Below are 16458 nucleotides of genomic sequence, written 5' to 3' on the forward strand. Positions count from 1 at the left end.
TTCCTCCTTCACAGCTCCCTCCCACTGGTGCAGGTCCCGTCCCTATTCTTTTGTCTCTGTTTTTTCTTTCTTCTTTTGTCCTCCCCAGCTACATGGGGAGTTTCTTGCCTTTTGAGAGGTCTGAGGTCTTCTGCCAGCGTTCAGTAGGTGTTCTGTAGGAGCAGTTCCACGTGTAGATGTATTTCTGGTGTATTTGTGGGGAGGAAGGTGATCTCCGCGTCTTACTCTTTCGCCATCTTGAAGCTCCTTCATGAATGTGTATCTTTAATATCTCTTTCACCCACTAGACTACAAACTCTCGTGAGAGCAAGAACAGTGTCTTTTTTTGGTTTATGCTTCCTCCAACATCTAGCACAGTGCCTAGCTCACAGAAGATTCTCAGATCTTTGTTAAACGAATGAACAGCACGTGACTGAATGGAGTTCTGAGGGGAGCTCTTCTCTTTGCCTGGGCAACCCTGGAAAAAATGCTGGAGTCAAACCTGAAATAGAGTGTGGTGTGCAGAATCGTGGGGACCCCAAAGATGGCCACACCCTAATCTCTAGAGCCTGTGGATATGTTACTTTACTTGGCAAAAGGGACTTTGCGGAGGTGATTAAGTTGAAGATCTTGCAATGGGGAAGTGATCTTGGATTATCCAGATGGGCCCAATGTAATTACAGAGGTACTTGTAAGAGGGAGGCTAGAGAGTCAGAATCAGAGGAGGTGTGATGACAAAAGCAGAGGGGAGACAAAGAGAGATTAAGAAAGATTTGAAGATGCTGCTGGCTTTGAAAATGGAGGAGGGGGCCACGAGGCAAGGAATATGATTGGCCTCTAGAAGCTTGAAGGGGCAAGGAACTGGATTCTCATCTACAGCCTAGAGCACGCAACCCTTCCAACACCTTGATTTTAGGACCTCTGACCTCCAGAACTGTAAGGTAATACATTTGTGTTGTTTGAAGACACAAAGTTTGTGGTCATTTGTTACAGCAGCAGTAGAAAACCAACACAACAAGGAGGGACTGGAGAAATGGGTTGGGGAACCTGCAGGTGAGAGGCAGTCCCACCTCCTTTCAGAAGGCTTTAGGCTTGCCTGCTTACCAACTATCCCATGTCCATAGTCCTACAGCCGGTTTTGTGCAAGCTATCCCTTTCTTTTTCCTTAATTTTGTCATTGGAATGAGCAAGAAATCTCTGCCCTCTTTGTTGAGTTCAGGTTCAGAGACAGGAGGGAGAACCTAGAACTGGACTTGAGCTGTCAGATGGGAAAGAGGGGCCGGGGTCTCCCGGGCTGAACAAGGATTGTCTCCTCTTGCTCTTAAGAGGTGTTACTGAACCATTTTTTTTTAATGGCCTAGTTTAAGGTACTTCTCAGTAAACATCTCTGACTTAGAATTAGCCTCTCTACATCTGTGGTTTTGAGAAAATGGATGTTCTGAGAAAAAGAGAAAGCATTAGACCCCCTCCTTGGAAAAAAATGCACATAGCAGAAAATTTCACACATAGTTGTTAGGGGTTCATGGACCTGTAAGGTCCCCTTGCTCAAAGGATAGTGTGTGTGTGTGTTTAGGATCTTTTTTTATGTTGGCATGCAGGAGTCAGTGGGAGGTACGGAGGGACTAATATCATAGATGGTTTCCGTGTCAAGCTAAGGTATTTGGAGTTAATCCTGCGGTGAGGATACTACAGACCCATTAGAAGGCTTTGAGCAAGATGGTGACAAGATTAGATCTGTGCTTTTTTTAAAAATCACTCTGGTAACATATATATTGGCTATAATCCTGTAATTAGGTTATCAGATCACCTTAGGGAGGAAAATGCTGTTGACTTGAAATGTTTTAATACTTCCTTTTTAAAGCCGGTGATATCAGATTGCATATTAAGTGATCTAATTTCATAGACAATGCACTATAGAAAGCAGTTTCCTGTAACCAATGTAAGAGCATTAAAATCTTACTGTTGTCGGGATCATTGCTCCCCTAATAGCGGGTTTACATAGATGCTTAGTCTCATTGATAGTATCATTATTATCTCACGGTTCAAGTATGTCTCGGCTTCAATCAGATCTATCTCCTGCAGAGAAAATTCAGGCAGGTAAAGCAGTGCACACTGGTAGAGCACTGAACTGGTACCTTCTAGACCAGAATATCACTCCTAGCTCTACCACATACTAGCCAGGGGACTTAGGTCAAGGTAATCATCCAGAGCCACAGTTTCTTTATAAAATGGGCATTAAAACCCTACCTACCCACATAACAATTGTGACAATCAAATGCAATCATTAAAAGGTAATATTGTGGGCTTCCCTGGTGGCGCAGTGGTTGAGAGTCTGCCTGCCAATGCAGGGGACACGGGTTCGAGCCCTGGTCTGGGAGGATCCCACATGCCGCGGAGCAACTAGGCCCGTGAGCCACAATTACTGAGCCTGCGCGTCTGGAGCCTGTGCTCCGCAACAAGAGAGGCCGCGATAGTGAGAGGCCCGCGCACCGCGATGAAGAGTGGCCCCCGCTCGCCGCAACTAGAGAAAGCCCTCGCACAGAAACTAAGACCCAACACAGCCATAAATAAGTAAATAAAAAAATTTTTTTTAAAAAGTAATATTGTGAAAACCATAACATATTATCCAAATGCAAGCTGACATTAATTTTCTTCTTAGTATTGCCATCATTGCTGAACAAATTTGGGTTAGTAAAGAGGAACTATGAAAGTAAGTGTGTGTGGTTTGCCTTTGTGGTGTTGCCTGCTTCTTTCTCCAAGTATCAAAGGCTTTAGAGGTGTTCCTAGTATCCACACAATATGTTGCCTCCACTTAGCCCTTGAAAAAAGCCCCGAGTTAAAAATAGACTCTGTTTGGCTGTGTTCTGAAATCTAAACCTATACGTTTTCACAGAGGTCAAAGGGGAAATGGTCACGTCTCAGCGTATTTAGAGCATATGCAAAGCCACACAGAGAAAATTGGAGGGACTGAGTGTGTGTGTGCGAAGCTGCCCACTCATTACAGACTCACCAACTCTGTTGGTGGCATCCCCGAGGAAGGAGGAGAGGAGTTTTCCCTCAGAGTGTTCAGGGAAAGAACTGCTGGTTCTAGAAGAGCAGACACCGGCACTACACACAACAGGTTCTTTGTCATCATGATTTACTAGTCTGTTCATCAGAGACTCTCCAGCTAGCATTTCAAAGTGTTTTTGTAATTTTAAAGCACATCTTGCTCAAGAGTGATTGTGTCAGAAAATACTATGGTTTCTTCCATCCTGGCCACTGCACCTGATGTCCAATGGGAAAATGTCAGGTAATGGGGCCTTTACTGCTGGTGGCCCTAAAAACCACATGCCACAGTGAATACAATGAGACGTTTCCATGAAATAGACAAGATGCTTTTTAATTATACCCCAATACATCAATGCTAAAGGATTTAATTTTACACAAAGATGGGGAGGAGGAAACCTTGCGGTAACGATCCTCCCGTGGCAGCAAAATATCTCCTTTTGTTTATACCTCCCCATGTTATTAGTAGTGACCTTAACAATGGAGTTCATCCTGGTTTACCAAGTGGTTTACAAGTTTTTCTTAGGCTTACCCATGGTTGGGTATGATTAGAAGCAAATAAAATATTTTATCCCTATTTTCATCAAAAGGAATGGCTCCCACAGAGCTGCTTCCTTTGCTGAGGTCAAACAGCCAGACTTAATAGAGAGCTTCCAACTCTGATTCCAGGCTCATTTTGAAAAAAAAAAAAAAAAAAAAAGAAACACGGAAGCAGCGTGGGTTTTGCAGCTAGACACTACCACACTCTAACAATGTGAGTGGGGCAAGTCAGTTAACTTTGCTGAGCCTTAAATCCCCACCGGTAAAATGGGTGTGATTGTCGCTACTCTTCAGTGTCCTTGGAAGGCTTAAATGAGGTCAGAGATTCTAACATGTACTTTATAACTTGGACTCAGGAGCCAAACTCCCCAGGTATGAGTCCCAGCTCCACCTCTTCACTAGCTGTGTGACCTAGTGTAAGTTACTAAACCTTCCTGAGTCAGTAAGATGGAGATAATAATAGTACCTACCTCACAGGGTCGTTGTGAAGATACAAGAGTTAATGTAACCAAAAGCACTTAGAATAGTGCCTGCCTTTTTGTAATCACTCTATAAGTGTGTGCTATGATTATGGTAGATTGTGATTATAATTGTTGTCATCTATACATTAAGTGCCTGGCACAAATAGTTGATCAAAAAAGATTAACTTTATTATGATTTCTTTTATATCTCTCTTCAAAGCACTTGAATTTTAAGGAGCCTGAAAGGAAAGTAATAGTATTACAAGTCTGGTTTTTGGTTTAACTAAACAGATGTCAGCGGGGTCCTTTCCAAAATCTTATTCCTTCGGGGATTCAAAATTTAATCTTATACCACAGGACAGAGATTTTTTTAATGCTCCTTAGAGCAAGAGCAAATGCTTGAGCCTCACCGCAGACTTTCAGAATCAGAAGTTCTGGAGATGCAACCCGTAAGTTGCTTTTCTTTTTCTCAGTGCCTAATGACTTTTTTTTAAAGACTTGCTTCTTAGAGTAGTTGTAGGTTAACAGCAAAATTGAGAGGAAGGTACAGAGGCTTCCCATACACCCCCTGTACCCACACATGCACACCTCCCCCATTATCAGCATCCCCCGCCAGAGGGGTGCACTGTTACAACCGATGAACCCACATGGACACATCATAATCACCCAAGGTCCATAGTTTACATTACGGTTCACTCTTGGTGTTGTACATTCTGTGGGTTTAGACAAATGCATAATTATGTGCATCCATCACAAAGGTATCGTACAGAGTATTTTCCCTGCCCTGAAAATCCTCTGTGCTCCACCTCCCCTCCCCCAGCCCCTGGCAACCACTGATCTTTTCAGTGTCTCTGTAGTTTTGCTTTCAGTCTGTTTTAACAAGTGTCCCAGTGATTCCCAGACTTTCTAAGGTTTGAAAATACCAGACATATCCTCCTGCACCTTTGACCACCCTCTGTTCCTGGGGGCGTGGGAGGGGGGACGTGGTGGGTGGTTGACGAAGAATTGGGTACTCCATGTTTGACAGATGTTCCAGTCCAAGAAGCCCTAAGTGACTGAATTAAGCAGAAATCCAGGTAGTTCTGGAAGCAGATCCGGGGTGGGGTGCGGGGAAGGAAAAGCAGTTTGAGAGCATGTGAGTCTGTTGATAGGTCTGGAACAGAACGTTTCAGGATGTTGGGTCCTCTGGAAAATGCTGATGTCATGTCTTGTGCCGTACTGCCCTGAGTGATGGATAGGAGAAGAGAAATCTCTTGAATTTTTATGTGAGGTTAAAATGAGAAAAATTCATTTCAGCCTTCAGAAGTCAGAGCTGTTGGTACAAAAGGTCACTGATGCCAATTGGCATTGCTGAGCTCAGAGCGGGAGTATTAAAATAGCAACTTTTTGTTTTTTAAGCACTGGTTACACTATTTGGGCTTGACTCTCAGTCTTTTGCCATCTTGCTGCTCTGGGATCATAAGTAAAACGGCATGTGTAAAAAAGAAAAACACCAAGACATTTCTCTTACCTCCTGCAGGGACAGGGGTAGGTAGTTGTCCTCACACTAAGGATGATGTAATATTTGCAGTGAAGTAAGCAGAGCGATTAAACGATGACTCCATGGGAAAGTGATTGTTACTGCTTGTATAGTGGAGGTGACTGAGCGGTATGAATGATCGTGGCCATTTCAAGGGAAGTTAGCGAGTATTTATTGGGGACCTAGCCCTGTGCAAGATGTGGTTTGTTTTGGGTTCAACCTTGGTTGACAAGATTACTGAACCTTGGGAGAGGAAACCAGTCTCGGGGTGGGGGGGGGGAGGGTGGATTGGTTGTAAGATAAAATTTAGTTTGGTGCCGTATATACTGTGTTTGTGATGATAGAGTAGCATCCAAGTAGGTTTAAAACGTCTGAGAGTCATATGCATAGAGCCAGTATTTGAAGCCATTAGGAATGGATTGATTGCATAATTAAGGAAATCTAAGGATCAAGGATCAAACTTTTAGGGACACTGCAATTATAACAAATAAAATATGAGAAGTTAGTGAAGACATGAGAGACTATCAGAAAAGGTGGAAGTAGGCCCAGGACCATGTTCTATCAAAGAAATCAAGAGGATACATTTTTTCAAGGAGATATGTTTTTTGACATTAAAAGCAAGAAGAAGTAAAAAAAAAAAAAAAAAGGCATGTGGGAAAGTGGAGATGGGTCTTGGATTTGCTAAGTGAAAATGGTAACTCAAAAGGAATATTTTTTTTTATAAAACAGATGATCTTTATTACATTCATTTGAGGCATGGTTTCTCAACCTCAGCACTAATGATATTTGGGGCTCGATAATTCTTTGTTATGAGCTGTCCTGTGTGCTGAAGGATGTTTAGCAGCATACCTGGCCTCTACCCACTAGATGCCAGTAGTAACACCACCACCATCACCAGTTATGACAACCGAAAAATGTCTCCAGACAATGTCAGATGTCCCTGGTTGAGAACCACTGATTTAAGTATTTATTTATCTCCTGCTGTGTACATGGTACTACATTAAACAGTGCAAGGCATAAAAATATGCCACACTTTCACCCTTAAGATGAATGCATTCTGATTTTCCTAAATTAAGTTATTCTGCTGTTTCTCCTATTATGTTGGTTAAAACTATTTATGTGCACATGCACATACACACACACACACACACACACACACACACATGTTATTCCCCCAAGATAACATTGTCAATTTAATTATGGATTAATATTAGAAAAGTAGTAAATTGGAAATATTGGTGTTCCAATGCTATGTGTTTTATCATAGATCAGTGAAGGAAATTTTGATTATGGACCCATGGCAAAATGAGTAAGCAATTCTCAAATTAAACTTTATATATTCCATTTGCATTTCTCTAATGATGAATGATGTTGAGCATTCTTTCATGTGTTTGTTGGCAATCTGTATATCTTCTTTGGAGAAATGTCTATTTAGGTCTTCTATATCACCTCACACCAGTCAGAATGGCCATCATCAAAAAAATCTACAAACAATGCTGGAGAGGGTGTGGAGAAGAGGGAACCCTCTTGCCCTGTTGGTGGGAATGTAAATTGATACAGCCACTATGGAGAACAGTATGGAGGTTCCTTAAAAAACTAAAAATAGAACTACCATACGACCCAACAATCCCACCCCTGGGCATATACCCTGAGAAAACCATAATTCAAAAAGAGTCATGTACCACAATGTTCATTGCAGCTCTATTTACAATAGCCAGGGCATGGACGCAACCTAAGTTGTCCTTCGACAGATGAATGGATAAAGATGTGGCACATATATACAATGGAATATTACTCAGCCATAAAAAGAAACGAAATTGAGTTATTTGTAGTGAGGTGGATGGACCTAGAGTGTGTCATACAGAGTGAAATAAGTCAGAAAGAGAAAAACGAATACCGTATGCTAACACATATATATGGAATCTAAAAAAAAAAAAAAAAAAAAAAGGTCATGAAGAACCTAGGGGCAGGACGGGAATAAAGACACAGACCTACTAGAGAATGGACTTGAGGACACGGGGAGAGGGAAGGGTAAGCTGTGACAAAGTGAGAGAGTGGCATGTACATATATACACTACCAAATGTAAAACCGATAGCTAGTGGGAAGCAGCTGCATAGCCCAGGGAGATCAGCTCGGTACTTTGTGACCACCTAGAGGGGTGGGATAGGGAGGGTGGGAGGGAGGGAGACGCAAGAGGGAAGAGATATGGGGATATATGTATATGTATAACTGATTCACTTTGTTATAAAGCAGAAACTAACACACCATTGTAAAGCAATTATACTCCAATAAAGATGTTTTAAAAAAAATTTTAAATATTCCAAAGGCTCAAATTATTTTTTGCTCTCTCATTTCTTATGAAGACAAATACTCTTCCTGATCCATAGGTATGTTACAGAACTTCTGATTTTTTTAAAAAATGCAATGGTATCAATTATCCTTTGGTAGAAATTATAATTCTGTATATTGCAAGTGTTCTACCAAGTTTCTAAGTTCTTAATAAAAGAAAGATGGAGATTTTGGACTGTAATTTGACCTTAGGAACATTTATAGGAAAGATTACCACCAAAATAATTTCATGGCAAGAAGTGTCCTTGATGTTTGGAAAGTACTCTCCAGTAAAAGAAGCAGCCTGTCATCTTTCCAAACCTAGCTTCCTCTTTGCTTAGGAGCAAGAAAGGAAATCTAACCTCACTCTCCTGTTTTTGCTGCTTGTGACATTGAACAAGACCCCAACTACTGAGGCTAACGCTGAAATCCTTGTTGTCCCTGCAGACTGCATCATCTGCCATCAAAGGTGCTATTCAGCTGGGAATAGGATACACAGTGGGTAATCTCACCTCCAAGCCAGATAGAGATGTTCTCATGCAAGACTTTTATGTGGTGGAAAGTGTGTTCCTACCCAGGTAAGAACGTTGTTACTTGTGATGATTTCCATGCTAAGGAACCTTCGTTGTGACATCCCCATATTGAAGACTTTTCTACCAGTACACGACTTTGTTATCCATGCATGTGTACATCATGTACTGATGTTCATGTTAGACCTTTGGCTTGCCCAAAAGCAATCCAAATGATTATTACTTTCGGTTGCATCAGGTGTCTTGCATTTGTGTATGGTGATGGTAAATAAGGTTCATCCTTTGGGCCAGTTGTAATTAATTAGTTGTGATAATGCCTAGAAGACCCTATGGAGAAGGACTCTGAGATTCAGTGGGAAAGAGTACAGTAATCACAGAGTAATGTCTGCATAGGTTTAGAAAAAGAGGGCACCCAAGACGCAGCAGCTGGTGCCAAGTTTTTGCTAGCCCTAATTTAAAAGATGAGTTGGGGGATGCACATTTGGGCCGCCTATCTGAGTACACTCATGTATCTCCTCTTTTAACTTAACTTTCCTCCGGAAAACTTATGAGGACCCCCCTATTTTGATGCCATATTTGCAAAAACACCCAAGTTACCCATACATATCACCTCTAACTTTATTATACTGGGCGGGGGGAAATCAATTAAACTAATAAGTCTGAGATGGATGGTAGGGATGGTTGCACAACAATACAAATGGACATAATGCCACATAACTATGCATTTTAAAACGGTTAAGATGGTAAGCTTTATATTATACATGCTTTACCAAAATAAATAAATATATAAATAATTTAAAAGTCTAATACTAGCTTAACATAGGAAGAGAACTACTCGTTATTAAATCGGAAATGTCGCTACTACAGACAGGACTTTTCAAAAGATATTTAATTTGGGGGCTTGGGGGCAATTATATTTTCTTTGGGGCTATGAGGATTGACTTGTCATTTATTTTAAAATAACTGTTTCTCTCCAAAATAAGACAATTTTATTATCAATTATTATTTGGCTTGAGTGAGAATGGTTGGACTGACACTTTTCTTCTCAGTGTTCTCATTGCCTTATTTTTTTAAAAAAAACCTTCAGGGAAATGGTACTTACATTTATTTTTATGTCCAGGTGTCAACTGCCTAGAAATAAAACCTTTAGGTGAGGGTGTCCATGTAGTCACAACAGAGCCCATAGATAAAGGAAAGTCGGCTATGAACCCAGACAGCTTCATTTTGCTTTAAATGCTCTGGGCTGAACAACAAAGGTGGTCTATGCAAGTTTTAAAGTGTGCTTCTCTAGGTTTCCCTAGCAGCCACAAGAACTAGTTTCCATGCAGAAAACGGACAACTCCAAGGCCTAAGATAGAATCCTGTCTGCCCATGAAACTGCTCTTCTTTCTATAGCTGGAAAGTGTCCGTTGTGTTTGTTTTTAACAATCTATCATTCCAAAAAAGTAGGTATTAACCATTTTTTCTCTTTAAAGTCAGGAGGTTATGAGTTTATCTTAATCTTTCGGTATGTTCTGTTAGGCTCAAATTCCTGTAAATCAGGCTCAAATTCCTGTAAATGTGTTTCCAGAATATTCTAATTCTCATGGTCTTCTAGGGCCTCTACCCAAATATTCCAACCTTATTTTTTTCTTCCACTGCAAAGAACAAGAGGAGCGGAGGCCTTTTGTAAGAGGCTGGCTGGCGGTGAGTTCAGGACGCTGGAGCAGTTACAGCTCAGGATGGGTGTACAAAGAAGGGCAGGGTGCTCCATCCTGGCTGATCTTTTCTGCTCATAGTGTCCAATCAACAGAGCCAACCATGGATAGGAACCGCAGGAAGCCATGGCCCAAGCATACGGTCCCCAGGCCGGCAGCATCAGCACCATCTGGAACTTGTTAGAAATGCAGATTCTTAGGCTCCCCCCCAGATCAACAAAATCAGAAACTCTGGGTCTGGGACCCAGGAACCTGTTTTAACATTTGCTCCAGGTGATTCTAAGCACATAAATGTTTGAGAACCACCGAGCTAGCACATTGCTTCCCATTTTAGAGTGACAGTTGTTCTAGTTGATACCAAGTTTTGTTCTTGGAGCTCATAAAACCCTAAATGATTTTTAAATTAATATCTTAAATATCAAAATTACATCTGTTTAGCAACTGAATTATACATGATACTGTATGAGATATGTACAACAAGGAGCACATAACTGAGGTCTTCATAGGCACTTTTAGGCCCTTTGAGTGCCTTGATTCCTTTTGTTCACTGACAATTTATCATAAGCATACTGCATCGTTATGATTAAGACAAGAATGAGATTTTTTTTCACCTTTTTATTCAGGAGTAAGAAACCAGAGTTGGACCTGGCTGGATTCTGTATCTTTGACCTTAACTCTATATTCCAGGATAGCAACAGCAGCCGCTGAATGGCACACATGTCACTGGTGAGGGGAGCACCCAGCTAACTGACCCTATTTAGAGGAGTCCATTGTCACATATATAGCTTTTATATGTCAATATGACATTAAACGTTTGATTCAGGCAAAAATTTCTTTCAGCAGATACTGTATTGTTTGTTTAAAGAACATCTGTGCTCCAGATGCATTTATATGAAACAGAAGAAACTTACATGGGGTCTTGTCTCAGTTTCCTCATCTGGGCTCAGTTTCTTCATTGGTTTAGCAAAGGGATTGGACCCAGTATTTCTCAATGGAGGTGCTATTGGCTTTTTTTGGATGAGGTAATTCTTTGTGCAAGACTGCACATTTGTCAACCCCAGGCCATGCCAGTAACTGTAGCAATCAAAATGCCCCCCAAAGTGATGGATAAATTCAGTATCTTGATCATGGTGGTGGTTTCACTGGTATATGCATATGTGAAGATTAATAAACTTTATACTCTATTGTATGTCATTTATAACTCAGTAAAGGGGCCAAATAATGCTCCTTCCCTACCTGCCCATATGCCTGTGGATGAGTAGAGAAAGGTGGGCAGGACTGGCCCTTGTTGAAGCAGCTGAAACATTCTGAAGTCTCTGGTGGCTCTAAAATTCAATGCATTTATCTGGGTCATAGAACTAATTGATTAGGGTGACTTGAGATGTTTTAATTTAGCACTGCTAGGAAGCTGCTGGTTCTGTTTCCCTTAGCAACAAAGTGCATTGTGTTATTTTTTATTTCTTTATTTTAAAGTGGCTCAAAGTTATTTTCAGATATTATGTATTTGCACTACAGATTATTTCATTTTGTAGATGGAGAAAGCTCTGGACCTGTTTAAGATTTGAAGGATGATATAATACCCTTTTCAACTATCTGGTTCCATGATCTTCCAAGATCACAAAGTAGATGAGTAAGAGAACCATGATCATATCTTAATCTTTTGACCCCACATTCTGTGCCATGATCAGAAACTCAGGGTTGCAGATAAATGTTCCCGTGTAAATGGAATTAGGAAGAAAGAGGATGTTTTATAATGTTTCTACCATGTAAACCTGAACCTGAACTGGCAACAGGAGGCAAAGTTTATGTGCCAACTATGGACCAAGCATAGTTTTATTAATAATATTTATATAATATACATTATTCAATTATTGTTATTACTTTCATCTTTACCATCAAAAAAGCCATTTTATATATGAAGTAACTAAGACCCTGAGATGTTAAGTGGCTTAACCCCAAGTGATAAACCAATAAATGGTAAAGCCAGGATTTGAACTCCGGGATGGCTGGCTCCAAAGTTTTGTTTCTCCCGACACTATGGTGATAAGGCACAGGAACAGTATTTCTGCATTTTTGGATCAAAAAAAAAAATCTAGAATTATGAAACTAAATCTACCTGTCTGGCCCCTTGACAACCAGCTTGAATCCATCCCTCTACTCCCCTGCAGGAGGCACCATCACTGCCTTCTCTGGAAAGCTGGCAATAAAAGTTTATATATCTTTCCATGTTCAAGAATAATTATCTAACCAAAGAATTTGTAAAGCTCTCCTGAATTTTCATCTCCTCACTTACGAAATGGAGTTTAGCTTGATGTGAGGACCATTGCAAAGCACAGACTGCCCTTAGGTTGATGGATGCTCTCTGGGATTTATTTGAATCTCCAGGGAATACCCTCAAAGAGAGGAGAGAATTCCACAGAACTACTGTAAGGGCGAAACATTATTCTAAATGACAAGCAAACATATATGTCAAAGGTGCATATAAGTGTTGCCAGATATCAGTGCTAGACGTTATGGTTTTGACAGACTAGCCAACCACCTGCATTTCAAGTTTCACTGTCATAAACTCATCCAAGAATCTATCTGTACCGGGGGTCAGCACACTACAGCTCAAGAGAAAAAGCTGGCCCCCTGCCTCTTTTTTTAAATAAAGTTTACTTGTAACACAGCCTCATCCAGTGGTAACACAGCCTCGCCCATTCATTACATATTGTCTATGGCTCCTATTGCACTACGACAGCACAGTTGAGTAGTTGCAACAAGACTCTAAAAAGATTGCCAACCCCTGATCTATACAGACATTCCATACCAGGTTTTATATAGATGTGGATAGAACACAAAGCTGCCAGAATATTTTTCTCAGGATTAAATGAGAGGTGTGACTGTCACTGGACAAGCCAATAACACAAGGTCCCTTCAAGTCAAAACTTTTTAAATATTTGTTCAACATTTATGTAGTGGGGATGGGGAAAAATTATTTTCTGTCAATAAAAATTATATACCTCTTCCTTTAACTCAAAAATGAAAGATTTATTACATGCACTGAATATCACATAACATTTTAACTTATTTGAAATTGCCTTCAAAACGTAATTTCCCAGTGTGGTAATAACTACTTGAGAAGTTTAACATTTAGATGATGAACAACGATATCACATGTTCCCAGTAAGTGACACCCCAGAATGCATCATTCTTTGGTTTTGGAATTTAAGCTGTCTTCAGCTACTGACTTTTAAAGACTGGCTGTCAGCTGGTTCGCCTCAAAAGATGGTGCAGGCTCGTGTTTCACAAGGCGGCTCCGGGGTACCCATCACAGACATGCTCAGCAGAAGGAGGTTGGCACCAGCAGGGGGGTATGTCTATTATTTTCTCATGTTTGTTTTGTTTTTCCATTCAAGAGCACTGTCTAATCTGGCAAGAGAGAGGACCAATTTCTGTTTCACAGGTTAAATAGTCATATGTGAAAACTGAGCGATCTCTACCTTTCCTGAGTTGGCAGAGGCAATTAATAATGCTTAAAGTTGCTTCTTCATACCCTGACTTACAAAGGTCTACTCTGAAGACTGGCTGCCACCACTAGTTTGTTAGTGAACTGTAGTGTCACTTGTCCAATTGTATTGCACTTACGTTTTCTTTGTCTCAGTATCACCATCTGTACATTAGGACAAAGGACCGTTCACTTATCCTGCCTCATGGGAGGTGTGGTCATGTTTGCTGTGATGGTTAAATTTATGTGTCAACTTGACTGGCTAAGAGATACCCAGTTAGCTGATAAGACATTATTTCTGGGTGTGTCTGTGAGGATGTTTCTAGAAGAAATTAGCATTTGAATCAGTAGACTGAGTAAAGAAAATCACCTCACCAGTTTGGGTGGGCATCATCCAATTTGTTGAGGGCCTGAATAGAACAAAGAGGTGGGAAAAGGGCTAATTCACTCCCTGCTTGAGCTGGAACATCCATCTTCTCTTGCCCTGGGATGTCAGCATTCCTGGTTCTTGGGTCTTCAGACTTGGACCAGGCCTTATACCACTGGCTTTCCTGGTTCTCAGACATTCGGCTTTGGACTGAAATTACACCACCAGCTCTCCTGGGCCCCCAGCTTGCATATGGCAGATCGTGGGACTTTTCAGCCTCCATAATCACATGAGCCAATCCCTCATAATAAATCTGTCACCTAGGAGTTGCTGACCCACTTGTTTTGCCAGGAGGCCGCAAACCCACTAACTGTCGGTTTCAGTTTGAAACCAAGGAAGCTCACCATATATAAAATGCTGCCTCTAAAACCTCAAAACTCTGGGCCTCAGCTCCAAAACTGGACCCCTTAAGGGTCCTGGAGATGCTTAATCAGTTTCACCCCGTTGCTTAGCACCACATCTCTCCACCCAGTGCCGCCAAAAATAGCGCTTGGTTATCAGGCTCTAAAATCACATACACAAAGCTGGGTGTTCACGGTACATACAGATGAGAACCCCAGCGTGGCTAATCGGACTCAGCCTACCTGAGGCCCTCCTGGGGAAGTAGTTGGGGTATTTGGGCAGGTTGTACCTGAAGCCTGTAACTGCATCCTGAAAAGGAAGACTAACCGAGGAACATTAAATTGAAGTTAAAGCAAAGCTGACTGCTTGTGACTTTTCCACTGCCCTGATGTGGATCTAATCTCCCCTCTTGTTTGTTCCTGACTAGCTTCAGTCAGTACTTTCCCTCCCTGGACTTTGATTTCCTTATCTGCTAAATGGGAAATTCCAGATGGTGGCTAATGCTTCCTCAAGCTTCAGCGTTGTATAATCCGAAACATTTATTGCCATTAAGAAATAACGTACTTTTGGACTTAAGACGAACACTAACTTTATTTATTTTATTTTTATTTTTTTCGAACACTAACTTTAAATTAAATTTAGTTAAATTAAAAATTGAACACTCCTCTGAAGAGTGAATATCAAAATGCCAGAGCTGATCCATAATCAAACTTTGCTTCCTGGTGAAATAAGGGAGAAAAGGACAAGATAGAGAAAAGTACAGTTTTTTAGTCGAAGTTTCTTCCTCCTTCGGTGGAGTTAACAAAACCTTCTCTTTAATAATTTGATAGGACAGTACTGTGTGTTGGCTTACTTGTTTAGGTTCTTACTCGGCAAAAGCAAGTTGGAAATCCCATGTCGGCCTCCAGATTTTTATTGTTGAAATTCTACCAGCTCTTGGGATCCAAACATGTCAGACCCCTGGTGAAAATCTCACAGCTGAAATTTCCAAAGGCTCAATTTTATGCCAAGACAGGAAAGTGGAGTTTTTTTTTCCCCAATCACTACATAAATGGATTGAAGAAACATAAGTCTTAAATTGTGAAGAAGTCTGCTCTCCAGCAGAGTCCGTTTTTGCTGAGCAAGTCTAGGTGCCGGACAGTCTCCTGATGGCTACCGCCCAGGCTCTGGCAAGGAAAGCCTGCAGGAGTCTTTGGTGGACCTCTTCCACTGGCCAGCAGACTAATGCTGATTGCGGTTGTGTTACTGCCTTGGCTTAGCCTTTCGTGCACGTGCAGAGGAACCTCTGTGCTGGGCGTCAGTGGACCAGCACCCACACTGGTACCTGGTATAGGTCTGCCAGTGCCCAACCTCAGAAAAGCAGGTTAGTGTCTGCAGGCTGATCCTCACTGCACCCACTGTTTGGTGTTGCTCTTGTGCCCTGTACCTCCTGACAAACTCCAGCTGGAGCCAACAGCCCATTAATTTGCATTTCCTTCAGTAGAACTTCATTCATGCCGAGTTGGTATTTGTTACTCACTGGCGCATCTTAATAAGCAGAAGCAAACCCTTCTGCTATGTGGTACCCAGTGTGCAGAACTTTGTTTTGGGGTTATGGCTTTTACCCCTAACTTAAAAAAAAATTTTAATGTTGTAAATAGTAATATGTAGAAGCGTTAACCCTCATGATGCTTTTAGAAGAAATACTGTGAAAAGTGTCCCTTTCATCCCTGTGCCTTTATTACCTGTCTAACTCTAGTGATCACTGTTACTTGGGGTCTGTATATCCTTCAAGGATTTTTTGTGCAGATACATGCCAAAGATATATTTTTTGTTTTTGTATACAAATGGTGGCATGCCATACACAGTGTTCTGCATCAAGCTTCTTTCACTTAATCTGTCTCAGATCTCACCACGTCAGTACGTAAGCCTCCTCGTTCTTTTTTAATAGCTGCATTGTATTCCAGTGTGTGGCTGAACCATAATTAAGTTGACTGGTTCCCTTCTGAGAGACATCTAAGTTGCTTCCAATCCTTTGTCCTTACAAACAGTGCTATAATGAATAACCAGGTACAAACATGTCATTTTGTACAAACAGTAGTTTATCTGTACTGTAAATT

The 16458-nt window shown here is 41.1% G+C and overlaps 1 protein-coding gene across 3 annotated transcripts in view; it reads left to right on the top strand.

The window, feature by feature from the left end:
- PIP5K1B (phosphatidylinositol-4-phosphate 5-kinase type 1 beta) overlaps nt 1-16458 on the top strand; it is a 323109-nt gene that overhangs the window by 151101 nt on the left and 155550 nt on the right. Inside the window, exons 2-3 of one of the 3 annotated variants that reach the window (XM_082403684.1) lie at nt 6815-6856; nt 8324-8454. The exons of 1 other annotated variant lie outside the window; for it this stretch is intronic. In XM_082403684.1, coding sequence (XP_082259810.1) covers nt 8414-8454 — 41 coding nt within the window. In that variant the 5' untranslated portion in view covers nt 6815-6856; nt 8324-8413. The remainder of the gene's footprint in view (nt 1-6814; nt 6857-8323; nt 8455-16458) is intronic. One more of the 3 variants, XM_082403682.1, reaches the window with a different exon arrangement.

Source organism: Balaenoptera borealis, assembly GCF_965194805.1.
Source record: "Balaenoptera borealis genome assembly, chromosome: 8".
Classification (NCBI taxonomy): domain Eukaryota; kingdom Metazoa; phylum Chordata; class Mammalia; order Artiodactyla; family Balaenopteridae; genus Balaenoptera; species Balaenoptera borealis.